This window comes from Podarcis pityusensis, assembly GCF_964106645.2.
Source record: "Podarcis pityusensis genome assembly, chromosome: 12".
Classification (NCBI taxonomy): Eukaryota; Metazoa; Chordata; class Lepidosauria; order Squamata; family Lacertidae; genus Podarcis; species Podarcis pityusensis.
In genome coordinates this window covers 47,261,971-47,289,015 of record NC_138037.1, presented here as the reverse complement: position 1 = coordinate 47,289,015, position 27,045 = coordinate 47,261,971, and the positions used below count along the sequence as shown (strand labels likewise).

General features: G+C 41.4%; 1 protein-coding gene across 3 annotated transcripts in view; it reads right to left on the bottom strand.

Annotated features, from left to right (window-relative positions):
• DNAJC13 (DnaJ heat shock protein family (Hsp40) member C13) overlaps positions 1 to 27,045 on the bottom strand; it is a 62,315-nt gene that overhangs the window by 24,820 nt on the left and 10,450 nt on the right. For 2 of the 3 annotated variants that reach the window (XR_013978016.1, XM_080974530.1), the window contains exons 5-29: positions 26,916 to 26,957; positions 24,822 to 25,022; positions 23,964 to 24,170; positions 21,702 to 21,797; positions 21,354 to 21,445; positions 20,188 to 20,354; positions 19,979 to 20,058; positions 19,729 to 19,898; positions 17,851 to 17,950; positions 16,752 to 16,859; positions 16,264 to 16,419; positions 15,673 to 15,729; positions 14,113 to 14,234; positions 13,554 to 13,629; positions 11,475 to 11,570; positions 11,142 to 11,285; positions 9,873 to 9,887; positions 9,149 to 9,231; positions 6,793 to 6,946; positions 4,873 to 4,976; positions 4,628 to 4,787; positions 3,420 to 3,482; positions 2,152 to 2,253; positions 1,859 to 1,963; positions 430 to 632 (exon numbers count right to left, since the gene is read on the bottom strand). Coding sequence is in view for 2 of the 3 variants with exons in the window: in XM_080974530.1 (XP_080830656.1) it covers positions 430 to 632; positions 1,859 to 1,963; positions 2,152 to 2,253; positions 3,420 to 3,482; positions 4,628 to 4,787; positions 4,873 to 4,976; positions 6,793 to 6,946; positions 9,149 to 9,231; positions 9,873 to 9,887; positions 11,142 to 11,285; positions 11,475 to 11,570; positions 13,554 to 13,629; positions 14,113 to 14,234; positions 15,673 to 15,729; positions 16,264 to 16,419; positions 16,752 to 16,859; positions 17,851 to 17,950; positions 19,729 to 19,898; positions 19,979 to 20,058; positions 20,188 to 20,354; positions 21,354 to 21,445; positions 21,702 to 21,797; positions 23,964 to 24,170; positions 24,822 to 25,022; positions 26,916 to 26,957 (2,903 nt within the window). In the remaining variant the exon portion in view is untranslated. The remainder of the gene's footprint in view (positions 1 to 429; positions 633 to 1,858; positions 1,964 to 2,151; positions 2,254 to 3,419; positions 3,483 to 4,627; positions 4,788 to 4,872; positions 4,977 to 6,792; positions 6,947 to 9,148; positions 9,232 to 9,872; positions 9,888 to 11,141; positions 11,286 to 11,474; positions 11,571 to 13,553; positions 13,630 to 14,112; positions 14,235 to 15,672; positions 15,730 to 16,263; positions 16,420 to 16,751; positions 16,860 to 17,850; positions 17,951 to 19,728; positions 19,899 to 19,978; positions 20,059 to 20,187; positions 20,355 to 21,353; positions 21,446 to 21,701; positions 21,798 to 23,963; positions 24,171 to 24,821; positions 25,023 to 26,915; positions 26,958 to 27,045) is intronic. The other variant, XM_080974531.1, reaches the window with a different exon arrangement.

The following is a 27,045-nucleotide window of genomic DNA, read 5'->3' as shown; positions in this document are numbered from 1 at the left end:
GGTTTTTTCGTCTTGCGAAGCACGGCTATTAGCGGCTTAGCGGCTTTAAGAAAAAGGAAACAAACTCGCAAGAACTCACAAGACGTTTCGTCTTGCGAAGCAAGCCCATAGGGAAATTCGTCTTGTGGAACGACTCAAAAACCGGAAAACTCTTTCGTCTAGCGAGTTTTTCGTCTTGCGAGGCATTCGTCTTGCGGGGCACCACTGTAACCTGAAGCGTATGTAACCCGAGGTACCACTGTACTGTAAAACAGGGTTACCCTCAAAGTGGTTGATACGGACCTCCTCAGGTCGATGGAACTGTGTAGGGAGTGAATAAAGGCTATGGGTGTTTGTGTGAAAAGAGTTGGTAATGACCCCAAGGATCATCTAGTCCAACCCCCTACCTTCCCAACTCCCCCCCACCCAACTTCATTGTTTACACCTTACCTACTGGGGAAATAGCTACACATTGTGACAAGCATGTTGAGGATAAGTGTAGCAAGGTCCGTCTCATTCAACACAGCTTGCCCAGTGGCAAGTAGACACCATTTCAGCTGAGGGATAACTTGCAGCGGACGCCATCCATCCATGCCCTGGGCCCAGCACCTGGTTTTGGAAGTCAATACCCCTTTGGTCCACAGTTCCTGCATCTATGTTAGGAATGGATTGCCACAGAGAAAACAGAAAGCCATAATGCAGTTGTCTCTTTTAAACTATGTCTTTAGGAGTTGTGCTGAAGGCACTTTCGTTCCGACACTACCATACCCTTTAAACAACTTATCCCTAGATATCATATCAAGGCACCACAGAATTTTAGCAAACCTAAGAACTTTTGACCCAACCAAAATGGGCAATCAAACAGGTTATGGATCCGCTGAGGCCACAAATGGAAGAAATTTGCAATGCAAATAGTGCCAAATTACTAAGAGGACTAAGTTTTTAAAAAGCAGTTGCTAGCAAACGCGCAGTACAAAAACAAAAGACACCAGTCAGGATGAAATTGTAACATCCATTTAGTGAATGGGGAAAAAAAATCAACTGAGCACACCCTGACAGCCATTCTTTGTCAAATTCTCCCAGTTCTGCAGGCCCAAATGAAGGGATTAATGGGAGGTACTGCACCTCTTAGGGATGCGGGTGGCGCTGTGGTTTAAACCACTGAGCCTAGGGCTTGCCAATCAGAACGTCGACGGTTTGAATCCCCGCGATGGGGGAGCTCCCATTGCTTGGTCCCTGCACCTGCCAACCTAGCAGTTTGAAAGCATGTCAAAGTGCAAGTAGATAAATAGGTACCGCTCCGGCGGGCAGGTAAACGGCGTTTCCATGCGCTGCTCTGGTTCACCAGAAGCGGCTTAGTCATGCTGGTCACATGACCTGGAAACTGTCTGCGGACAAATGACGGCTCCCTCAGCCAGTAAAGCGAGATGAGCGCCGCAACCCCAGAGTCGTTCGCGACTGGACCTAATAGTCAGGGGTCCTTTACCTTCACCTTTTTATTTACTGCACCTCTAGGCAATTATCAACCAAGAAGTCGGGCATCTTCACTCCAAAGCCAACCATACAAACCACACAGCATGTGCTGACTTTGAAATTATACCTGTTATTCATGAAAGCTGAAATTTCAAAGAACAACAATGGTTGAATGAGATATTATCTATAAGCACATCCTTTCCTCAAGTGTTACAGGGGCATGTTGTGCCCTCCTGACATGCTGCTCTGAAACTCCCTGATCATTGGCCATTTGCCTGGGGCTGATGGAGCGAGAGCTCCAAATATTTGAGGGGGACCAGAGTGAGGAAGGTTGTTCGAACAACGTTGTGCTTTTTGTGTTCGTTACCTTTGACTCAAAAGGCACAACCGCCACTTGAAAAGTTACCTCGTTAAAGCTGTAAGGACCACTCCTCTCTTTGTCTGCATTGCCAAAGTACCACTCTTTTTCACTCTCTCTCTTCATATCAGGTGATGCTTCAATTACATTGCTCTTAAAAACGAAAAACAACAACAACCCCATTTAGAGTTAGAAACAACACACATATGAACTACTTTCACAGCACTAAATGCTTCGATTTGAAGCTTATTTCATAGAAACTACAATATGGCTAAGCAGCTTTTTAATAACCCACTCCTAAATTATATACATGGAAAGAAAAGAAATTAAAGATGTCCTACTTGCAACGGCACGGTTGCCCTACTTGTGTGAAGATGGGCAAGGGTAAGGAGGTCCACGAGGATCCGAATGCCATTTGAATCCATAAGCTCCTTGACATTTTTCTGCAAGAAAGGGAAAACAACAGTCACGTGTGTTCAATTATAACATAAGATAACAAGATTAAGTGATTTAGTTAAGCATAATCCATTAACTTCATGCTACACAATTATCCAGACAGGCTACTTAATGACACTAATACACACAAATACATAAACTGATGTACAAACAAATACGTCAGAACCTTTAAAATTAGCACACACTTATAAAATTCACAGATATATTCTAAGAGCCATATCTAGCAAGTTTAATGGGGGGCGACCCTTGATGTCTATTTTTATCTTATTCCTTAATACAAGAATAGAATATTTTTAATGGATTTGGGACTTTTAACTGAGCCTATCTCTAAAAGATCAGGACAGGTAAAATAAAAAACACACATATGAACTGTGCTTGTCCATGAAGCATCTAAAATACTTTCTTAAAGCCAGTGGACTGACAGCTGGGGTAGCTCAGTCGGTAGAGCATGAGATTTTTAATTTCAGGGTCATGGGTCCGAGCCCCACGCTGGGCAAATGATTCCTGGATTGCAGGGGGGTGGACTAATAGCAAATACCAAATAAATAATTGGTGAGACTTTTATAGGCCTTTCTGTTCCATATTAGTGATTCAAAGGGTAACAAACTAGAGTGGCTTATGATTTTCCAACCAAAGGATCGTACCCTTTGTGAGATAAGGAAAATGTTGGGTGGAAGTGAAGTTACAGGGAACCAGGCAGAGGGCCTTCTCGACAGTGGCACCCTCCCATCAGATGTCAAGGAGATAAAGAACTACACAACTTTTAGAAGAAATCTGAAGGAAGCCCTGTACCGGGAAGTTTTTAATGTTTGACATTTTATTATTTTTTACATTTTGCTGGATGCCACACAGAGTGGCTGCGGAAACCCAGCCGGATGGGCGGGGTATAAATGAGAAAATCATTCTTATTATTATTTCCTTGTAAGACATGCAATATTCTCTCAGCAATTCAACATATCTAATGACATGGTTATTGATTAAAATTGTAATATCTCCTCCAATTCCATAACACAAATGAAAGAGAGCGGCAAGATGTGTGGAGAAGGAGGCATTTATGAGCACCCCAAGCTACAATAAATACTGCAATAAAATATAAATTATTTTAAATTTATTAAAAATGGCACAATTTATGCAGAAATGGGAGGTTGCTCACCTTGTTGAGAATCAGCTTGTTTAGGAACACTATCAATCGGTCTCGCTCAAGTCTATCAGTGCACTAGAGAAAAATACAAAACATTTTTAAATAGGAAAAAGTCTGAGAAATGTGCTACAATGTTATTTATTTATTTATTTAAGATTAAATATGCTGTTATGTTGAAGGCGCAATCATCCTCTTATCTCCAAAATCTGTAAGCAGAACTAAACACACATCTATTGTTATACTATCAGTGCTAGAAAGTGATCTATTGTACTAAAATGTGGATGCACAAAAGCAAAGCAGATCTACAGCTGAAACCAGAACTGAAGCAGCCGTAGGGATTGCTCTCCAAAATGCACCATTTTAGCTCCTTTATTTTACTGTTCTAAAGTGTAACAGTCAAAAAAGGATCAACACAGATATGTCGCTTGACCAGGCAGAACATGAAAAGCTTGTTGTCATTTTTTTATACTTAAAAGTTTACACCGTTTGTTTAGCTTCCTTAAAAGTTGAAGGTGCAAATGCTACAGTTAATCACATCCACTCTAAAGTAACTCAGAAAGGTTCAGTAAATTATAAAATTCTCAAAATAAGTATTTTTTTTTTAAAAAAACTTTGTTCAAATACAAGTCTGAAGGACAAACCATAGGTCACTGACCATGTTCAGAAGTAGCATTATTGTGAACAAACCTACCTTTCTCCCAGACTCTCCCACAAGAATCTTTTGCTGAAGTTTGGTTTCAACACTAACTATGGTTTTAAAGCATAGCGTTATAGCACAAACCCCAATTCAGACCAAAAAAAGAGAGTCAGAGTTCAGCAGGAGTTTCTGAAACTCCCCCAAGTCATGTAGGAGCGGGGAGAAACAGGCCAACCTCAGAGGAGGCTAGAATTAAACCATGACATCTCACCAGAGCAATCAGTGGCGTGCGGTGAATTTTTTCGTAGGGGAACAGTTAGGAGAAGAAACACCAGCTTGTAAGGGCGATTTTTCAGGGGCGTGGAGCTGATGTCACGCCTGTGAGCATCGCACCTCCCTCCCTAAGTCAGGCAGAAGCTTCCTGGGGTTTGGGAACGAGGCACCATGGGAACAATTAGGGGACTAGTCTAGTCCTCTTAGTCCAATGGCCACATGGCATTGTTAACTGGAATTCCAAAAAACAAACTTCAATATGCCTGCTCTGCTCTCCCAAATTGTGTGCAGTAATTTAAAAAATGCTTACCCTCTCCAACATCCCTATAATATATTTAGTGTCGCTAAACGGGCCAATCTCCTCGTGGCATCTTCCATAAACAATGGCCAAGGCTTGCAAACAGAGGCATTTCATACTTATTTTAGGAGTGAGCAGGAAACGGTGATACAACTCATTGAAAAATTCATACCTGTAGGAAGAAAAAGGTAGAACAAAAGATTTATTATGCAGAAAATTAAGATTTCAGAGGGAATATTAAGATAATAGTAACTCACGATTTCTTTATCGCTCCACTGTCTTCACTTTCATCTTCTTCCAACAGCAATCTCAAGTAATAATCCCCTATTTTGATTTCATCCGACAGGCATTCATACTTCACCTTTTGAAGAGAAAAATAAGATACAGGAAGTGAGCAAAAGTTCCTGACATAATTGCTAAGGAATCAAGGTTGTGTGGTGGGAACATAACTTTTGAATGAAGTTCCAGAATCAACAAACTGGTCAGTTATAATACTCTATTTTACATTTTAGTTTGTAAGCTAAAACATACAATGAAGAAAAACCCACCATACATATATGAACCTCATCAACAGAGAGAGAATGGATTGTGTTTGTATGTGCCAGAAGATTAGCTTAAAATACTAAGTTTAAGATATTCAAGATAAGCTTTTCTGAAACACCTACGTATCAGGCAGTTTTCTACACCTGATAATAAATATGAGGTATTATTTGACTAAAATAGTCTGATCGATTTAAAACGTTGCTTTAAAAGAGGACCCCAATTAACTGCATAAAAAATATTAATTGTAAATAAAGAGTATAGATGACAAACACCATCTTAGAAGCGGTGCATCCCTCGTACACAAAAAAGGGAAGGGGGAGAGCTGTTATATCAGGGTGCTTGCTATGACACAGCCACAACATCTAAAAGCAAAGTGCATGTTTTCTTCCTTTAGAACTGTTGTGTTTTAATGATTTCATTTAAACTGACAAAAAGAGCTAGGGCTGCAATCCTATCTGGGAGTAAAGGTAAAGAACCCCTGGACAGTTAAGTCCAGTTGAATTCAACTATGGGGTGTGGCGCTCATCTCGCTTTCAGGCCGAGGGAGCTGGCGTTTGTCTGCAGACAGCTTTTTCGTGTCATGTGGCCAGCATGATTACATTGTTCCTGGTGCAACGGGACACCGTGACGGAAGCCAGAGCGCATGGAAACACTGCTTACTGCTGCAGTAATTTATTATTATTATTATTATCTGGGCAGAATGATGGGGGTGGAGACGCACCTTCAGGTATACTGGGCCGAGGCTGTAGTACCAATTTATCTACTTGTGGTAGTATGCTTTCGAACTGTAGCTGGGACAAAGCAATGGGAGCTCACCCCATTGCGTGGATTTGAACTGCTGACCTTACGATTGGCAAGCCCAAAAGGCTCAGTGGTTTAGACTGCAGCGCCACTTGCGTCCTTATCTGGGAGTAAGCTCCACTGAACTGAAAAGGTCTTGTTTCAGATTAGAAATGCTCAAGTAAAATTAGAGCAATGACAAAATAAAATCAGTAAGATGAACTGATTAAATTTCTTTGCTATAATGACAGTCCCAGTAATTACTATAAGCAGGAACTGCGCGGATATAAAATTTTCATTATGTAAAGGTCACTGAACTGTATAAAGCTATTTCTTTTTTTCTTTCATATAATTTTTATAAACTTTTCTGTTTTACAATTTAAAATACTCATTTTACATCTTTAAGTTATCAATGACTTATCTTCTTCTTTCCATGGTTCATTTTACATATCATAAATCCATGCATATTTTACATAAACTATACCATTCAGTATTCCATTATTGCATCCATCCAAACTTATTTACACTGTTGAATTTATCTCAATGCTGCCAGCGTTTTCAGCTGTACACAATTATTTCCCATATATTCAATGTTTTTTACTCTTCTTTAAATGTATGTTCTTCTTGTTCTCTTAGTCTACATGTTAGTCTGCAAGTTGAGCGAGGTCCCAACCAAAGAAGAATGGCAACTTAAGTTGACAGAATATACAGACTATATAAAGCTACTTCAAACTGAAGCTAGCTTTTTATTCTAGCATCTGTAAGTAACAGCACATGTATCCAGGTATCAATACAGGGATGTTCAAAATCAACAATGACTTTACATGAAACACAAGCGCTGTGTAAAGGCGTACCTCAAATTCATGGTGATTCCAGGAGATGACATTAGCACTGCCAAGTTCTCTGTCGATCTGAAATGCCCGCATCTCAGACTCCAGGGTATCTCTTAATTCTTCCCGTGTTTTGAAATTCCAAATCAAATTGGATCTAGCATGATCTTGGAGAAATCTTAATACAGAAACACATGGGAAGCAGATTGTGTGTAGCATTTAACTACATGTTATGGGGGGGGGGACTAAGTTTCTGAATTTAAAGCACCCACCCACTGGTAACAGTACTGGAAAGTATCAAACTGGCAACCGTGTCTCACCAAGGACTAAACTAATATGTACTATGTAGTATATTCTGCTACATATATCAACAGATCTGAAAACTGCTCAGCAATTAGCATTCAAGCTAGCCAGTGTCAGCATCGCCCTTGAGCCAGTGTCACCAACTGGACTCATCAACTCCAGCCCCGACTGGGCTAGGCGAGCTGGGTAGCACTTCCAGAGACCACCTTCTGCACAGGAACAGGTCAAAGTGCTGTGGACTCACAGCTTACGAGTTGTGAGCACCGGATTCACTTCCACAAGAAGACAGTCGTCGCACAGCAGAGTATAGCAGAGCATAAACGACTCGGAGAGCAGCTCTGTAGAATATCTTCTTTATTCTATCTACAACTATAATACACAACTATATACAGAGCTAAGTGAGGTCTAAACGAAAAATGCTGAACTGCACTGAGTGTCTGCACCTGCTCTTAGCAGCAACTTTATCCATACACACGATCTCTCTCTAACACTCAGTCTCTCTCTCTCTTTCTGCTCTCTTTGATGTGATGCTGGAGCGGAATAAGTAGTGAGCAGAAAACCGCCCCTCCTCTCTGGAGAATCAGCAGAGAACATCAGCAGATTCTTGGATATGGGAGGGGTGAAATCTCCTCAGCCAGATGCTACTCTATACCAACTACAGTGGTACCTCCATATATGTTCGCCCCGTCCAGCATCCATTTCGGCGGACGTCTGCGGCAAACCAGGAAGGGCTTACATCTGGGTTTGCCACTCGCGCATGAGAAGCGCTAAATTGCGCTTCACGCATGCGCAGAAACACAAACTGCTCCGCGTGTTTGCACAGAGCGGCGCTTTGTTGAGCGCACTTTTCGTCGAGTGTCTGGGGCTCTGGAATGGATCCCGGACTCAAAACAAGGTACCACTGTATAGTTTTAAAGCCAACTTAAATCAATAACTTGAGTGTTTGAACAAATGTAAAATAATTTAAAACTTTTTGTAAAATGTTGTATTGCCCGCTTTTGGTGTTGTAAGGCAAGATATACATTTAAAAAGAAACATAAAGTATGTTTCAAACTTGTAATCCACACACTAACTAGCTCAGGATAGCAAGTAAATAATGCTAACAGTCACTTCAGGCAGTTTCAGTCCTTTTTATTGTATGTGTAGCTTTGGTGTAGTGGTTAAGAGCGGTGGACTCGTAATCTGGGGAACCGGGTTCTCATGTCCACTCCTCCACTTGCAGCTGCTGGGTGACCTTGGGCCAGTCACACTTCTCTGAAGTCTCTCAGCCCCACTCACCTCACAGAGTGTTTGTTGTGGGGGAGGAAGGGAAAGGAGAATGTTAGCCGCTTTGAGACTCCTTTGGGTAGTGATAAAGCGGGATATCAAATCCAAACTCTTCTTAAAGTTACAAACTATGTGCTTAAAGTAATGCATGTTTAGGTGATGCACGTTTAATAGGAATTAAGGGCAACAATCCCCAGAACCACTTAATGATATTCCCCCTGCTGTGTTTTAAAAATGGCTTTACATCCTCCTTCTATAAAAGTGAGCATCTTTTTGAAACTTGAGGAAACCTCAAAAGGTTGCTTGCAACAAACCTCGGCCGCTGCTATTTAAAAAAGCAGAGTGCGCATCCCATTGGCGCATGAGTATTCCTACCAAGGTTTCTCTAAATCTTCCTAAAGTACACTTCATTTCTGCAACGTACATTTCACACAAAAGTGGCACTGCTCCAATTTCGATCTGACACGCAGTTCTAATCTATACCAAAATAGGGGGCGAGGGCCTGATCATTGCCCTCTTGGAAACCTTCCAGGAGCCATACATGCTTTGGGGGTGTGGAGTGGAGGCAGTGCTGGAGACAAAAGTGGGCAGCACAATGAATGCAGATTTTACCTTTGTATCTCGTTTTGACACACATTCAAACATCCCTCTCTATCCTCCATTCTGGCAAGCACAAGTCACTATCTGAGTTCCAGGCCACATTCCAGCCTGGCAATGGAGAAGCAAGGCCAGTGAAGATTTGTGACCGAGGGAGGGGTCAAAGGGCCAAAGAGAGGTTGCCCATCCCTGGGCTAAAGCAAAAGAATTGTACCTGTAATAGAAGAGATCCCAGTTTGATTGTATTTTTATCCTTTGCCTTCGTTTCCTCAGGATGACTGGCTTTTGATTAACGTTCTGCAAAGGAAGATTTGTGAATCCAAAACTGTCAACACGCTGTGAGATGAGATCGCATAGATTCCAATAAACTGAACAAAAAGTTAAATGTGTTATGTTCTACTCCAAGACAGGTCTGTCTCGATGCTAAAAAGAGACACATTTTTCCTATCTTGTTAGAAAACAAGAATAAACAACTTTACCAGCATGTACCAATCATATAAAAATTAAGAGAGCAAGGGCCACTTGACTGTGACCTGGCTATCTCTTTGATTACACTTTACTGCCAATGAGTCCAACCTCATTGGATCAGGTACTGCGGGAACAATGCAATAAGACCACAACTGTGTTACAGAATAAATGTGCATGCAGGAAAGCCACATCTTTAGAGTGTTACCAAAATGAATGGGAATGACAAGACAATCATGCCTGTTAAATCTAGAATGGTGTAACTAGAACTGGATGGATGGGGTTTAAATTAGCGAGTAGAGGATTACTTCCTTGCAGAATGGAGATATAAAGGAGCAGCTCAGAAGAATGCAAGCCAAACTTGAACAAGAAATAGTTCAAACTAACGTATACAGACAGACAGGTCACTACATGCCAGGTATAATTCAAGGCCATCTACACTCTACAGAAGGGAGTAAGGACACAAGACTCACCATATTATTTCTGTCCTGGTAGTATTTGGGAAGTAGAAAGAAAAACAAAAGTTGAATTTTTAACAAAAGCTCCTCTCACATGTTTGAATACGTAGAATAATCATCTACAAGAAACCTTCCAAGGTAACTTCATCACAGAATAGAATCCTCAAATTCACCCCCAGATTCTACAGCCCATAAGTAGATAAACTCAGGCCTATTTGGCAGTTAACAGTAAGGCAATGTAATGTAGCTCTGGAAAATCTAGCTACAGTCCCCATATCATGTGTTATCTGCTAAGCAACTCAACAGAAAGACCACCTTTAAACCAAAACGGAAGCCATGCCCCATTGCTCTGTCACATAAAGTTTTGATTTAACGGCTATATAATTTGATGTGAAGCTAAGTAGTTTTTTTGGTCTTCATTTATTTCAGGTCAAGTGCTTTGGACAAAGTACTTGCATACGATGCCCTGCAAAAGATGCATCATCCCTTATTCCCTGCCAAGTCAACAGCAAGTCAAATGACAAGCCCTCACACAACAAAATGAAAGCACATTTGACAAACAGGCCATTGTGATTTAGACTTCCGTTTTCCAAGATGCCAAAGTGCAGAATGCCAGAAGAACCACAAGTAAACAAAATTCACAAAAGAATACTAAATAAGAGCATGGGAAAGCAGGATCCAGATCATAAGCCTGGAAAGAGGAATCCAAGAGGGAGCAGGGATCTAAATCACACCATTGCCCCTCCACACTTATCTAACCACCATTCATCAAGCACCACTAACAGTACATTTGGCATCAAGGAAGAGTAACAAATTTTACCACCACGCAACAGGCACAGAAGGCTGTGAAACTTCACAATTACTACAAGAAGGAAGGTAGGAAAGAGGTAAAATGAATGGACAGCTTTGGTCCAATGTTACTGAAAGTATTAGGAAAGGAAGCACCAGGTCATGCATTCTACAAGGAGCGTACCAGTTGCCCAAGCTCAAAAGGTGAAAGTATGGCAGGAGAACTGCAGAACTCACACTATTTTGACCTTCTTTTTTGAGACCAACAAAGAACACTGATGTTCATTATGCAAGTCCAGTCATCACTTTTAATGGAGAAATCCTCTCCCCCACCCCTGCAAATTTCTCTTTGGATAAAAATGTATTTGGAACTTAATTAAATGCACAAAGATAACAATAAAATCAAAGCTCTTCTTCGTTAATGTTTCGGGTGGTACTATAAAAAAAAGCAGCATTGGTGCTCAAAGTAAAAAGGCAGAGGATTAAGCGTATTACCTCTTTCTGAGCTATCCCCATTTTGTCTCTCCAGTGCATCAATACTAAATCCACCTTCTCTTTGGCAAATTTTTCAACTTCTTTAGCAGCTTTTCCTGCAAGCCTTTGCCACTCTGGCACTTTATTAAATTTTCCGTATTGATCCTGCAGAACAAAGCTCATCGTTAATCCAAATTAATTTCACGGGAAATGTGAAATGAAACACTGAAATATTACAATGATTATATCCAAGGTTGCCTTGTCCTCAGATCATGCACCATGTAGGGCACTAAGCAACAACAATGCAAAGGAAGGGAATTCCAGCCTCTTAAAGGTGGAGCATGTCATACTTACATTTGCAATTTTTAAGTTATCCCTAATATGCATCCTGTCAGCATCTTTTTCAGGAACAGGGTCGCTACTGTCCAGGTATAAGAGCAGGCCTGCGGGCTAAAACCACAAAAAAAGCTTCAAGTTTCTTGAGTCGAAGAACATATGTTTATTAACAAAACCAGAGTGGTGCATGCTCTAGTTATCTCCCGCTTGGACTACTGCAATGCACTCTATGTGGGGCTACCTTTGAAGGTGACCCGGAAACTACAATTAATCCAGAATGTGGCAGCTAGACTGGTTACAGGGAGTGGCCACTGAGACCACATAACACCGGTCTTGAAAGACCTACATTGGCTCCCAGTACGTTTCCGAGCACAATTCAAAGTGTTGGTGCTGACCTTTAAAGCCCTAAACGGTTTTGGCCCAGTATACCTGAAGGGGCGCCTCCACCCCCATTGTTCAGCCCGGACACTGATGTCCAGCTCCGAGGGCCTTCTGGTGGTTCCCTCACTGCAAGAAGTGAGGTTACAGGGAATCAGGCAGAGGGCCTTCTTGGTAGTGGCGCCCGCCCTGTGGAACGCCCTCCCATCAGATGTCAAGGAAATAAACAACTACCTGACTCTTAAAAGACATCTGAAGGCAGCCCTGTTTAGTGAAGTTTTTAAAGTTTTATCATGCTTTTAATGTTCTGTTGGAAGCCGCCCAGAGTGGCTGGGGAAAGCCAGCCAGGTGGGCGGGGTATAAATAAATTATTATAATTATATATATTTTCCAGTAGGATATGAACCCAACTGAATTAAAAAGAGTTAGCTCTTCCAGAATGGACTGAAGTCCTGTTTACCAGATAAGCTATGGGACTGATTCTCAGGCCTGCATTCTGGGCTTTCTACCTCTTTGGGTATCACTCACCATTTCCACACAATGTTTATTTTAATGCCTTCCCCCCCAGAATTTTATAGCAGACAACAAACAATAAACCATGACTTATAGTGTGAATAAGCAGCAGGCTAATGAATGGGGTTCAATCATGCCCACCTGCTGGGCATCATGAGGCATCGGCTTAGTGTTGCATACAAACCAGGAAAAAAACTTGGCTTGTTTGGAGAGAAACAAACCACAAGAGCTGGTTCACACCCAACATTAAGCCGAGCCTCATAATTTGTTTCTCCCAGCTCTAGGGAAGAGGAAACTGAGGAGTGTGCACGGGGCTTATTCACAATAAACCATGGCAAACTGGAACATGCAAACTGGTCCAGTATGTCATTTGATTTAGGATTTTTAAATATATTTTTCCTCCTTAGAGCTACATTGGACATGATTGCAGCTGGTATCCCCCCCCCCCCCAAGATAAATGGTCCTGTGCCATATCACAAACTGCTTTTCAAACCTTCTCAAAAGGTTTGCTGTGAAGCATGTGGGACTATAAGTTTGAGGAAAAGCTCCAAAAACTCCTTCAATGCACCAGATCTTCTCTCTATTTGGGCTGGGGAGGGGGAAGACTTGCAGGGGATTTCATATACAGAGCAGAGATTAAGAGGCAACCCCAAGTCTCATCCACTGAACCTTTCCCAAAACGTGATAGAACTTGTGGAGTGACACCTGCAGAGCTACAATTCAGAAAACCTGAAGAAAAACTATGCTTGTACACAAGTTTGTGTACATGCTTAAAGGATTCTCTAGATCATGGGTAGGCAAACTAAGGGCTGGGGGCCAGATCCGGCCCAATCGCCTTCTAAATCTGGCCCGTGGACAGTCCGGGAATCAGTGTGTACATGAGTAGAATGTGTGCTTTTATTTAAAATGCATCTCTGGGTTATTTGTGGGGCATAGGAATTCGTTATTTTTTTCTTTCCAAAATATAGTCCGCCCCCCCACAAGGTCTGAGGGACACTGGACCGGCCCCCTGCTGAAAAAGTTTGCTGACCCCTGCTCTAGATCCACCATGAAATCTTCCATCAACATGTGTACATCCAAGCATAACATTTATTCAACACTGGTTTCTACACAGCCTACTTAAAGCATTTGCTGATCAGACAGAGCTGAGTCAACTACAAAACAGCACAAGCAAAATTAAGAATGACATTTAATGTAGACTCTTACCAAAATACGCTTCAACAAGTTTAACGCTGTTGCATTTTCAGCTGTCCAGAGGCCCACTAGATGCCTGCTCAGCTGCCTGAGAAACAGAGATTGAGAAATGTGCTACTTATTTGCTAGAAAATGATTAAACTTCAGACTATGTAATACGTTTCATTGTTTTGCAGCTGCTGTTAAATATATGGAGTCTAACTCTCAACTTAACTGTATTTCTGCTATGCAGCCTACACTTCCTGAAGTCTTAGGGTAGACTACAAATAATTGTACTTAGATTGCAGACTTCTTAATGCCAATTGTGACCACTGGTTATCTGTGGTTATTTTTCAAATTGCCATTACCACAGAACAGTGGTTTTCAGCATGTTCTCTCCAATAATTTTGCCTATTGATTTCTAACCTGCTACCTTCAATTCAGGTGGTCTACTCAGTGGTAGGGTGGGATGGAACAAACCGTTAGTGAGTCAGGTACTGTCTGTGCAGTGACCAGTTCGGAAGGGGCAGGTTATTCAATTAGGAGGTTATCATGCAAGAGGAATGATAGCAAGCAAGCGACATAGACTTACCTATTCGTAAGCATCCTTTGATCTGTGCTTATTGTAAACATAGCAGTGTGCAAATGACGAGGTAAGGCACCTTCACTGAGGGCAAGATCTTGCATTTTGGTTGCTATTTCTTTGTCTCCCTCCTTTGGAAAGACAGCAAGAGGATAACCATGAAAGAATCTTAGTTAAGTTGTTCTGCCTTTAGCTTGCAATGCCAAACAACGGAGTGTTTGGAATCAGAGATAATATACTGCTTTCACAGTGTAGACGGTATTTAAAATGAAGGTACTTTATAAAACTATGTGCTTTTTTTTTACCTCTGCTACGTCCCTTGGCTACAGGGAGAACTGAAGAGTAGTTGGCTTTCATATTTTTCAAATAGAGAACGTGGCCATGATGTTTTATTCTGTTTTAATATTCTGTTGGGAGCCGCCCAGAGAGGCTGGGGAAACCCAGCCAGATGGGCGGGGTATAAATAATAAATTATTGTTATTATTACTCCTTTCTTCCAGGCTATTTCGGCACAAACTAATGTGCATTTGTTGGTGGCTGGGTAGGTTTTAGTTTTATGATAATATCTCCCTTTTGGAGTTAAATGATTTGCCTGTGGTTGCTATTTCTAAGGATGTTAGGTATTTAGGGTTGTTTAGGATTCAAAATTGAATTTTACTGAATTCATTGTATTTCATTCTGTGTGCTACCTAGAATTTATGAAGTTATACATATATGTGTGTGTGTGTGTGTGTGTGAGAGAGAGAGAGAGAGAGAGAGAGAGAGAGAGAGATTGAGATTCTCTGTATATTGGGTTTGGGTTTGCCATCCTTTTGGGGCTTATGGACACATTTCATTTCATTTCAAATTTCAGAAGGGTGTTTCCTGAAGGTGATGAATCAAACCACCCAGTTGGCCAGTGTTACCTTTTTTCCTACTAAATGTTTAGTACAGTGTTCTTTCTCTAAGTTTCAGTAGTTTGGGTGATGTTCTTGCTGTTTTTCCAATTACAGTGGTACCTTGGTTTGCAAACAGTCTGGTTTGCATATGTTTTGGATTACGAACACATCAAACCCGGAAGTGTGTCCTGGTTTGCAAACTTTTTTTGGATTACAAACAAATGTTTTTCTGGAGGCCCCATTAGCAAAAGTGTGCCTTGGGTTACAACCTGTTTTGGTTTACAAATGGACCTCCAGAACGGATTATGGTTGTAAACCAAGGTGCCACTGTACTATTTTCCTTATTTGGGCTGAGTTATATAGCCTGCCTGTTCCCGTAGCTTGTCAGTCAAGAGATTGAAGTGATGGGTGTGTGTCTAATGGACAAAGAACAGTCTACGATTCCTGTCTGCAGCCACAAGAGAGCAGCATCGTCCACCATGTTGTGCACTCAACACCCCTGAGAAAACACCCTTAAGATGTGAGCCAACTGCTCCTTCCAAGCAGCTGAATGCAACTGTGCAATAAGTGGTAACAGAAAACTTTCTTCCTGGGGAAAAAAAAAGGCTTTGGATGCATGTCTGAGTAACTAAGCCATTTTCATTCCTATTTATAAAGAAGTAAAATATTACAAGATGCATAGATGCATTACCTCTATTATTGCCTTCATAACCAATCCAGCTCCTTTCACAATGGCCATGGAAGGATGCTGCAAAACAAGTAATAAAAAGGAGCGTATGGATAGCAAAGTTGGTTAGAGCATGGTGCTGATAACGCCAAGATTGCAGGTTCGATTCCCATGAGGGACAGCTGAATATTCCTGCACTGAGGGGTTGGACTAGATGATCCTCAGGGTCCCCTCCAACTCTATGATCTATCATTATTATTTCCCACTACAGCATTAAGTGACCTGTTACAGTAAAGAATTTACAGTACTGGGACAGATTTAATACACAGATCTAGAACCACAGCTGTCATTCTGGCTCTTGCTACTTGTTGAGGGTTTTAATGGGTTTTCCAATCAAAAGCCTCTCTGCTCCACAGCTGGACCTGTTTCTATACAACGAAGTTCTTAACCTACTAAAATTGGAGTTAGGAAAATTATGTGGGACAGCTTGCATTATATGTTATGGCAAATTACCATCATATGGTGTTAATTTCCCTCAAGAGTATTAGCTCAGTTCAACTAGCAGCAGAAGCAAGGTGGAATCTTTGCTGTCTCCTTTCTTAACGTTAAACTCACCTGAAAGAGCTTGAAGAGGGTTCTCCCATTAGATGCAACCATCTCTAGTAACATATCAAACTGCTGCCCTTCCGTCGTCTCACTATATGGAGCACAGAGGGCAAAAGTAAGGAAGTCCAAAAGTGAACTGATAACTAGGGCACCTGTTCCATGTTCCTGAAATTGAAAAAGGAAGATCAGATATGTCAGATAAAGCAGCATGCAAAAATAGATGAATATGCTTTTTTAAAAACTCTCGCTAAAATTGTCTTTGGCTTATGAGCTACAAAGTGGCACGCCCTTGCTATGTCTCACTGCTTCCACTTAAGTTTTCAAATACAACTGTGTATTCAACGGAGAGGCATGATCAGACCAAAACCAAGGCGCAAAACTGAACATTCTTACAAATCTCTAAATTATCTAAACTGTAGGACCTCTGTCCCACATATCCACCCCACCCCCCACAAAACATAGAACTCTTTATTATTTGACTGATGTGAAATATTTACCACATGGGAATTAAATTTCTCCAACAAGTTTTCCAAGAACTTCTTTGAAGAAAGAAGAGATGCTTTATTTAGTTGTTCTTGCCTCAGGTCATAATCATCATGCATAGGCTATGGATAAAAGATAGCATTTCATCAGAATGTAGGTCTCAAACACTCTTAAGGCTCCAGCTAAATGGAAACACATGCTAGCAGGAAATGCATGATAAAAATTAAAGAGTTCATAGTTTGCCTTATTTGTCCCAAAATAACATAGATATGGGATGCGAGTGGTGCTGTGGGTTAAACCACAGAGCCTAGGGCTTGCCGATCAGAAGGTCGGCGGTTCGAATCCCTATGAGGGGGGAGCTCCCGTTGCTCGGTCCCTGCTCCTGCCAACCTAGCAGTTCGAAAGCACGTCAAAGTGCAAGTAGATAAATAGCTACCACTCCGGCGGGAAGGTAAACGGCGTTTCCGTGCACTGCTCTGGTTCGGCAGAAGCCGCTTAGTCATGCTGGCCACATGACCTGGAAGCTGTACGCCGGCTCCCTTGGCCAATAAAGCGAAATGAGCACCGCAACCCCAGAGTCGGTCACAACTGGACCTAATGGTCAGGGGTCCCTTTACCTTTAACATAGATAGGCTATGCACTTGGGAGGTCATATATCAAGACAACATCCATTCTTTAAATGAGATACACTGCAATATCCTTCTTGCTAAAACGATGGTTCTTATAACGTCAGAAAATCTACTTAAGTTAAAACAAGTCACTCAAGCTTCCTTGTGTAACTAAGGCTCTCCGCCCTTTACTCCTCCCCTGCTCCACCATCAAGGATCACATAATCCCCACACCCGTAAAGGAAGAGAGAAAAAGCTTCTTGCTCCTCTAACATTGTCCCCACCATTGATTGATTAGGTGTATAGTATTTAGCCTTGGGGAGAGCTGAATAGGCAGTTACCTGTTTATCACTCAAAACCTGTACTGATGGGGTTCAGATAAAGCTATACAACTCCACATAGTGCTGCTTCTTCCTATGGAGGCTATGGCATTGTAGGAATTATAACCCATCAAACCAAGAAAATAAATATCCTATTTTAGCTTACTCGTATTACGAGTACTCACACACATGAGGGCACATAGCATATCAATGGAAGCGTGAGTTACTCCATCATTGTTCCTTTTAAGAGCTTTCACGACCTTCACTCCCAGGCGCTCTCGAAACCTTTCAAAACATAGCAAAGCATCAGACTGAATACTGAAATAGTAGCATTATTTTGACAAATATCAAAAGCCCTAACTTAAAATGTGTGTAAAGAAACACTCAAGCATAACTGACAGCAGGATATTTGGGGAACAGTAAACTTGAACTTTACTAAAAGTTCAGTCAATTACTTTTCTTTTTAGATTTTTCAAAATTATTCATGTAAGCTCAATGGTATGGCCTAGCAGTTGTGGACAGTATAACTGGCAGTAAAAAGAAAAGCTTCTAATAAGCTACAGCTAAATAATTGCTGCCAAGAATAGCAGGGGAAAAACAAGCGCATCGAGACCTTGTCTGTCACGGGAAATGAATTACATGGCTAAGTGCAACTGAGCTGCCAAACTGTGTTTGAAAAGCAAAGTTTAAGAATAGTAAAAGCTGAGGATCAATGGCTGGAACCTGGGAACACAAAAGCTGTAGCATTACTGAGCCTAATGCATTTGGTCAGCAATCTGGATGGGAGGCCACTGAGAGGCCCATAAAAGATCGGGTGGTACTTTTTATTTAACTAAAGTCACCAGGTGTCCCAAAACCCCCAAGCACAATAAAAGTAAATAGATGTGCAGAAGCCAAAAGGAAAAAAAAATCATTTCCAGCACTAAACCTCCAATACATTTATAGATTTGATCCAGTGATTATTAGAAAGGGTAACAGTTTTTCTACCTGCTTCTGCACCTTTTAATAGATACACGTAACTGTGTGCATTCTTGCAGCACTAGGTACATAAATTTCACTCTTAAGATCTTTGTAATTACTGCTGTACAGAGTACAATCAAACTTGTAGTTTAAAATGAGTGAAAAACTTGAGGGCTACTTCCAAGACACCATCCTCCTTTAACTGTAGTTAAATAACCCAGCACTGTCCATACATTGTTGGCATCTGCCAGTCTTGGGAGACAATGGAGGAGTGCGCTGTTGGGGATGAAATCAAATCGTTGGTAAATAACAGTGGCTGCTGGGGCTGTAGAGACTGATATGGGAGAGACATGTTTTGTTGAAACTGGGGCAGATAAAGGCATTTGGTTGTGCTGCTTCCATTCTGTGGACATAACCAAGCCAGCATAGACGTCGCTGAGGCAAGAGTTTGAAAATATTGGGAATGTGGGCTTGGGAGAGCGCATCTCTGTTTGAGACTCCTGCCACGTGATGCCCCAAATCTCCCTGACACAGTGCATGTGGAAGGCATTGAGATGTTGATCTGTGTGGTTGTTTAGTTGTCCACAATTTGCTTCCATAAAACAGAGTGCTCAACATGCAATCTTCATCTTAGTACTGGTCATCAGCATCACGTTCTCCCAGACTGCTTTGGAGAGGTGAGCCATTGCCATAGCTGCCTTGCCAATACACCTGTCCAGCTCAGTGTTGATGGAGATCTTGCTGGTTATGGTGGAAACCAGGTAGACAAAACTGCCTACCACCTCAAGAGTGTGGTCACCAATGCTGATGCATGGGGTGCTGGTGACGTCCTGACACAGGATGTTGACCTTCATCGGGCTAATGGTAAGGCTGAGCTATCTGCAGGCTTGGGAAAAACTGTCTATACTTCCATCACTGATAATATGTACCACTGAGATCAGCTAACAATAGTGAAGAGCAAAGTAAGGGAGATGGGACAGTTACAGCAGTATTGATGTTGCTTCACAGAAACCATTGTGGAAGACTCAAACTTCAAAATTGGACTCAGAACATAAATAACTCACAGACTATTCCAGGGTTGCTGCTGAAAGCCAAGTACCTACCTTGGAAGTTGAGTGAAAGCAAGGAATCCCGCTTTGGATGCAACTAATCTTCTAACAGCTTGGAACTGGCTTTCAAGCTCTGCAGTTGATGCTGTCATGTCACCCTCTTGCGAGAGCAACGCCGTTATGGCATTGTTGATTAGCTTCTCTTTGTTTTCTGAAAACAAGCCCTGAAGGAAAGCGGAAAGGTGTTAACCCTTTGGACAGGAGCAGAAGAGAAAATGTATAGAAGAATGACTTTTTAACTTACATCTTGTGTCACTGCATGCAGAACTCCACTATAGGAAATGTTGGAGTTGAACCTAAAAACAGCATCTGCAAAGTTGCCATCTGCAACAGGACAGGCATGGATATAAGTGTCAGGCAGACTGATATTGCAGCATGTCAACGCAGCTTGCTTTGCAAAAAGCTTGCAACGCACTCTTCTCAAATATTAGAAACCGAAAGCAGAAGACTTACTTGGAGGTGCTGCCAAGAACCTGAGATGAAGGCTTTCGACTTCCTCTTCCACGGGCATGCTCAACAAGCCCCACCGCTGCCCCTTGTCCGTTGGTGTCATTTTCACACAGACATCCCTATTTCCAGAGGCTCTTACTCCATCCAGCAAACTGGCTAACAATGAGTCCCTAGGAAAATTGTCCCAACAATTAGCTTTTCCAGCCAATGATGCTAAGCGTGCTTATAAGAATACAAGAACATACACATTTCATTCTGCTAAAGATTATATAGGGCAAGTGCTGCAAACACAGAATTTACTTTAATTTGTTGACTGCCCTTCATCCAAAGATCACAACGTAAGAATGCCTCGTAATAGGAAGTTTTAACTGGATAGTCCTTTCAATACACCCTAACCTGTATCATGGCATTGGAGGGTGAAAAGATCACACGGCAGTTCACAACGTAAGAATGCCGCGTAATAGGAAGTTTTAACTGGATAGTCCTTTCAATACACTCTAACCTGTATCACGGCACTGCAGGGGGTGACTTGAGGGAAAGGAAAGTGACTAAGGCAACATGTTGACATATGGAGACCTGGTAACTAGCTTGTGATTAAGTGAGAGGGAAACTGTGGTTTAATGAATAGCTTTCTGCAAGGTAATAGGAGAGACAACAATACATTTCCCATATCATCATCATCTGCACTAATCTGCAGAGATGGGGAATAAAACTGATAGGTTTAGGTGAGACATTTCCCAGTGAGTCCTTTAAGTATTTTTAAAACTCAGTAAGGACAAAAGCCTACCTGCATATCACATTTTTACTGGTAATTCACCCCTGCCATTCATTGCTTTGTGTATCTGATTTTTCTATTTTTTCTTCTGGGATAGAACTGGATTCTTTAAAAATACAAACAAACAAACCCTAATGGCTATTCCTACCTACCTATACCTATCCGTTGGGAAACTTATTTCAGAATCCTGTTTGAATCCTCTGTAGTTTTTACAGGGTTTGATGTCAAGAAGCTACTGTATTCCCTCCCAGAGGTGGCATAAGCTTAGAATGAATCAAATGTAAAAGCAGCATTGCGACCTGGTTGTAGGAGTGAAACTAACTATGTAAGCACTGCGTGGTTTACCCAAGACATGCCAGTAAAGAACAACCGTTCAAGAACTGTTTAAAAATACCTCTCTGTTGAAGAATATTTTCGGATTTGTCCCTTGATAAACTCTATGGTAAAAAGCTGTGGATTTTCAGAATCGCACACAAGCGCAAATACCTTTAAAGAAAGAGTGTATCAAACAGGTTGTCATTATTCTGCACACTGTATTTAAATGACACACTCAAAGTTTCAGTATTGTAAACGACATACTCTTTGTTTTTTCTACATCCCACTATGGTTGCATTTGAGCTGGTTACAAATCTTGTTGTGTAAACTTCAGATTTTAATAGATGTACAACAGTAGATTTAGATAGCTTAAAGGTTACTATTCCCTCCCACCCCATCCAAAGCTCTAAACAAGTTTCCGCCCTACCTCTCCTAAGGGTTTCAGTGTTGCAATATTGTAGGTTGCTGGGTCCCGTTCCACTAAGCACGTTTCTGTAAGCGCCAATATCCTTTTCACTGGCTCCTTTTAAACAAAAAACAAAAATAAAGGGAAGAGGCTTAAATTCAAATTGCTATAGTCACAGACACCAAATAAGATTGGGTCACCATGTTCCAAAGTTCAAAAACCCAGACAAACCCCGCCCCCCATCACACACATTTGGGACACACACACACAAACACCATCCCACATCTCTGTCGCCCGCCTTACTTTTGCTATCTTTGGCTTCCTGCTCACAAACAAGGCAAGGTGTGAGGGCGCTGGGCTTGTCCCTAGTCTCTGCTTGTCCCTAGTCCGAAGAAGCACGCCCAGTGCCTCACTGGAGAAGCCGCTGATGCCACTGCCACCAAAGGCCGCCTGGCGAGTCCACTGCCTGAACCAGATCGCAGAGGCCCTCCACGATATGCTGCGAGCACTGGGCCTGCTTCTTCTCGGCACATCCCTAGTCTGCTCGGAAGCCGGTGCAAGCTGAGATGAAGCAGCCACAGCGCCTCGCTGGAGGAGCCGCCAAGGGCCACCTGGTGAGTCACCAGCTGGGGTTGCCTTATGTCTGGTTTTTCCCAGACATTTGACTGATTTATGGAAATTCTGCCCGGAAGTTACTGCCACCCGCCAAATCCCAGATATGTCTGGGAAAAACCGGATGTATGGCAACGCTAAAGTAAGAGATTTCACATTTGGGGGCAATTTTCTTCTGGTAGCAAGTAATGTCGATTGCTATGATTTGGATCCAGACTCGGCCATAACTAACTGCAGGCTTCCAAGTGTTTTGGACTATCAATCCCATTAGTCCTGGCCAACACAGCTGATGAGCGTTGTAATCCAATATACCTACAGGGCATCAGGATGGAGAAAGCCTGTTAGTTTCTATGGGTTTGTTCTAAGTATGACCAAGCCTTGATTCAACCCAATGGCCATGATCCTATTGCTTACCCCCTCTCCCCATATGAACGTACCCAGACCCTGAGATCATCTTCTGAGGCCCTGTTCTTACATCTCCTCCATGGGAGAGGTCCAGAGGGTGGCAACATGCACATGGGACTTTTCCATAGTGGTTTCCCATTTGTGGAATGCTTTCTCCAGGGAGGCTTGCCTCACACCTTCATTATACATCTTTAGCTGCCAGGCGAAAAAGTTCCTCTTCAACCAGGCCTTTGGCTGATTAACATTCTATGCCCCTTTCATAAATGTGTTTGTGGGAGGGCGGGGGTTATTGGTCTGTTTGGTTCTTGTTCTGAATATGCATTTGTGCTTTTGTTTTGCATTTACGCTGTGAACTGCCCTCCGGATGAAGGGTAGTATACAAATTAATTATGTAATTTTAAAAAGTGGGTACAAATCCCCAGAAAGGGTAATATTTTAATCTCGACAGTACCACCAACGTTCATTATGTGACTCAGGAAAAAAAATCTCCTAGAATGAATGGCAATTGCCAATCTACCTTAAAATATATAAAAAAGAAGGCAGCTCGGTTCTTTCCATTTGGGAAAAAAACACATAATCAAAGTCTAAGTGTAACTGATCTTTTAATTAACAATTTTGATAGAATTTCTAAATTTTTATTCATTCGTTCATTTAATTTGTATACTGCCCTTCATCCGTAGATCTCTGGGTGGCTCACAGCATAAAAATACAAGCTAAGAACAAAAACAAACTGAACCAATAATATCAAATCGAAGTAGATGCATGATAAGCAATAGTTACAGGCAATGTATAGAACAACTGCATCATCATACTATGTCTGCTGCCCCCATATTTTACTATTTGATGTTAAAAAGCAACAGCTCCTTAGTTAATGCAAGGGGCATGGCCTAACCTAATGCAACGTTCACTTTTCCCCTTGAAACTTGAAATACCACGGCACACCACCATCTTCTGTGGAAACAATTCTCAAATGTAGTGGGACATGGATGGATGGCTGCCATCCACAAAAGAGCACGTAAAGCCCCATGGACTTACTTAACTAGTTTTCTCTTCTTTGTATCCTAGACATTTGATGTGTCAAAAATTTATTTTAAAAAAATAATAATTTTAAGGGTAACACAAGGTTGCATACTAATAGTTGTGCACGTTCTTTATAGAAGTCGTACATATTCACACAAAGAAACACACAATTCAAGTTCCAGAAGGGATTCCCCCCACCCCCCAAGTTCAGGACTCAAATAACGTATTCACATTTTTAAGCCTTACCGAATGCCTAGGAGATATCTTTTGGACCACAAACTCGGCTAAAGAAGTAATAGATTCATCATTGCTGTATTTTCCAAAGCGAAGCGTCAAATACTGCTCAAATTCCAAAGGTTCCTTCCTTATCCTCAAGGAAATGCCAACATAGTTGCCAGCATGTTCTATTGCACTTTTAATAATTTCTTCCCTTTGCTCAGAAGCAAACAAATGCTGAAAAATTCAAGAGACTTCAGTAAGTTCCTAAGAGCTACAAAATTGAATACAACAGAATTTGTAGGACTGAACACAGTGAATAGCGATTAGTATGAAATAATTCACAGCTTATCATCTTCTCTCAACTGTCCGGTCACCAGCTGAACAAAAGAATCAAAATATCCAAGAGCCATCAGTGCATAACTGTGTTTTGCTAAGGATCAGTTGTATTTTCTAGCTCAAACACCTGGGCAACTATGCACAATGCAACCACACTTAGAATACACCTCAAAAACACCTCTACAGCTGGAAAACATGCAGAAAAGAGCAACCAAAATGACTGAGATGTGACAACTCTCTTATGAGAAAAGGCTACAAAATTCGGTGCTTTTTAGTTTAGAAAAAAATGTGAATAAGGAGGGACATGAAAGAGGTGCATACGATTATTCACAGGGTGGAGAAGAGGTTTTTCTTTATCAAGCTACCAGGACACAGGGTCATTCAATAAAGCTGAATGTTGAAAGATACAGGATAGGAAAATGGAGGTGATTCTCTGCACAACACACAGTTACACTTTCTGGCCTTGTCAAATGAACCAAATCTACTGAATTCAAGGTTATTGGTGTCTTGATTTAGGCATAGGTGAAGTTGTAATGTTAGGATACTTACTAGTCTACTAAATCCACCATAAAGTATACAAAAGCCTCCAGCATAATCAGACAGATCAACAAATCCTTCAATATTTCTGTAGTCATAAGAACATAGGACTTTGTTTGTTGCAGGATCAATCTGGTCAATGCCTCCAGGAGTGACTTCTAGAATTACAGGTTTTCTTGTGTCACTCCAGTGATGCTTATAACAGTTGTATCTCTGTGAAAAGGAAGTGGTAGGTAAGGACACGGAAGGGATACACACACACACAAATACAGTATCACAACTTAGGGGAGCAGTTGCTTAATATGAAAGCAGAAGAACAGAAGTCTAAAAATATTTTCTGAGTGCAGCTAGCCATACGGTTAACTATATTTTCAGTGCTGCAAATCCAACAAGCACATTGGACTCTCTTCATATACCGAGCAACGGGAGCTCACCCTGTCGCAGGGATTCGAACCGCCAACCTTCTGATTGGCAAGCCCTAGGCTCTGTGGTTTAGACCACAGCGCCACCCGCGTCCTGTGAACATGTACAAGCTGTGAAATACTATGTATGAACGCCATTGTCACATAGAACAAGCTACATGAAAATTTCACATTTCCCACTCAAATGCTTTGTTTTGTTTTGTTAGTTGGCCATATAAAGGTATTGCCTAAATATGCATTTTGGATTCCCCCTCCACCACCCCCATGGGCCAACACACCTTACTTTTAAAATGTTTTGCGACCGAGGAAAAATTAACACATAAAAGACTGCTCTTACTACCATGAATTAGTGATGTTCTATTCCAAAAAAGATGAGCAATTTAAGGCTGATTTCAATACTGTGAAACATGACAATGAGTTGCATTGGCCAAGAAGGAAATGCAACCTTAAATTGCTTCATAAAATTAAACAGAAAAATAGAAAGTTCCTTTTCTCACACATAAGCTAAGTAAAAATGGCAGGAAGTAAAAGAAACTCTTATGCTGTTCATAATTTTGAAAGAAACACATGGTGTACGCTACTGTAAAATCAACTGACATCTGTAGAAAATAGTTACAAAGAAAGTTAGATATTTCTGACTTCAGCTTTATGCTACACTTACCAAGGCAACACTGTAAAAACCACACACTATTCAAGCATGCACTTTAAGAAGGCTACTAATGTTCACAAATCTATGGGTGGTCATTTTTATTTCAATTTCATTCAGTGCATAGATTTGACAAGAGTACCAAAATCTGTCAAGTCACAAGGCAGGAAGGATGTCAGTCTGAGGTAATTTCGTATGTTGAAACTTGAACGACTCTAACTCAAAACATTTCTAGCAGATTATTCCCATTACAATTAATTCAAGAAATGAGTAGAACATGAAAAGAAGACACAATGCCCATAAAGGTAAAGAGTCATTTTAAAAGTCATTTTATTATTTCTTTTCCAACTTCTGATCAAATGATCCTGAATGCCGTTAACGCAATTTAAAAGTTACCCAGTTCCCTCAAGTCTTCCAATGGGTGGCAATGGACAAAATTACCGTACTTTTCCGTGGATAAGACTAGTTTTTTTTTTTACTGAAAAATAATGTTAAAAAAGGGGGTGTAGTCTTATACACAGGAGCAATTGCTCCCATTTTCTTAATTCTGAGTCCCCAAAAATAGGGGGAGTCTTATACATGGGGGCGTCTTATAGACGGAAAAATACGGTACTTTCCCCCTCACTATTGCAATCCAAATCAGCTGGAAGTTGAGAGAAGAGTTATTTCTAGCAGGCAGGCAGGCAGGCCTGCAATTGCTCCTTCCTTCGCCAAAGGCTGGAGCCAGTCTAGTCTCCGCCTTACCATGATGCACTTCCTGGCCCTTGAACATCCAAATGGCGCTTGTTTTTCTGGCTGGCAGCAAAGGTCAAAGTCACATCACCCTCCCTTCCGCAGTCCCAGGGCACCGAGTTACGCACAGTGTATAGAAACACACACAAAGCACATTTGGAAATGGCCAATTTGGAAATGGGGGAAAAGTATTTCCCCACTCCAATTAAAAGACCTGTAAATGCCTCAGCCTTCAAGGGAAGCAAAATTTTAATAAAAACAAGGTTTGTTTATTTTTAACCAAAAAATGTGACAAAAGATACTTGCCCTTCCTGTGATTTTTCCTTCAGCAAAATCAGTTCTAAATCTCTGGGGCAGAAAAGAGGGAGGGGAGAAAAAAAAAATAGAATGAGCGGTAAGCACACCAAACAAGTTTCCGTAAACTATTTTGCAGATA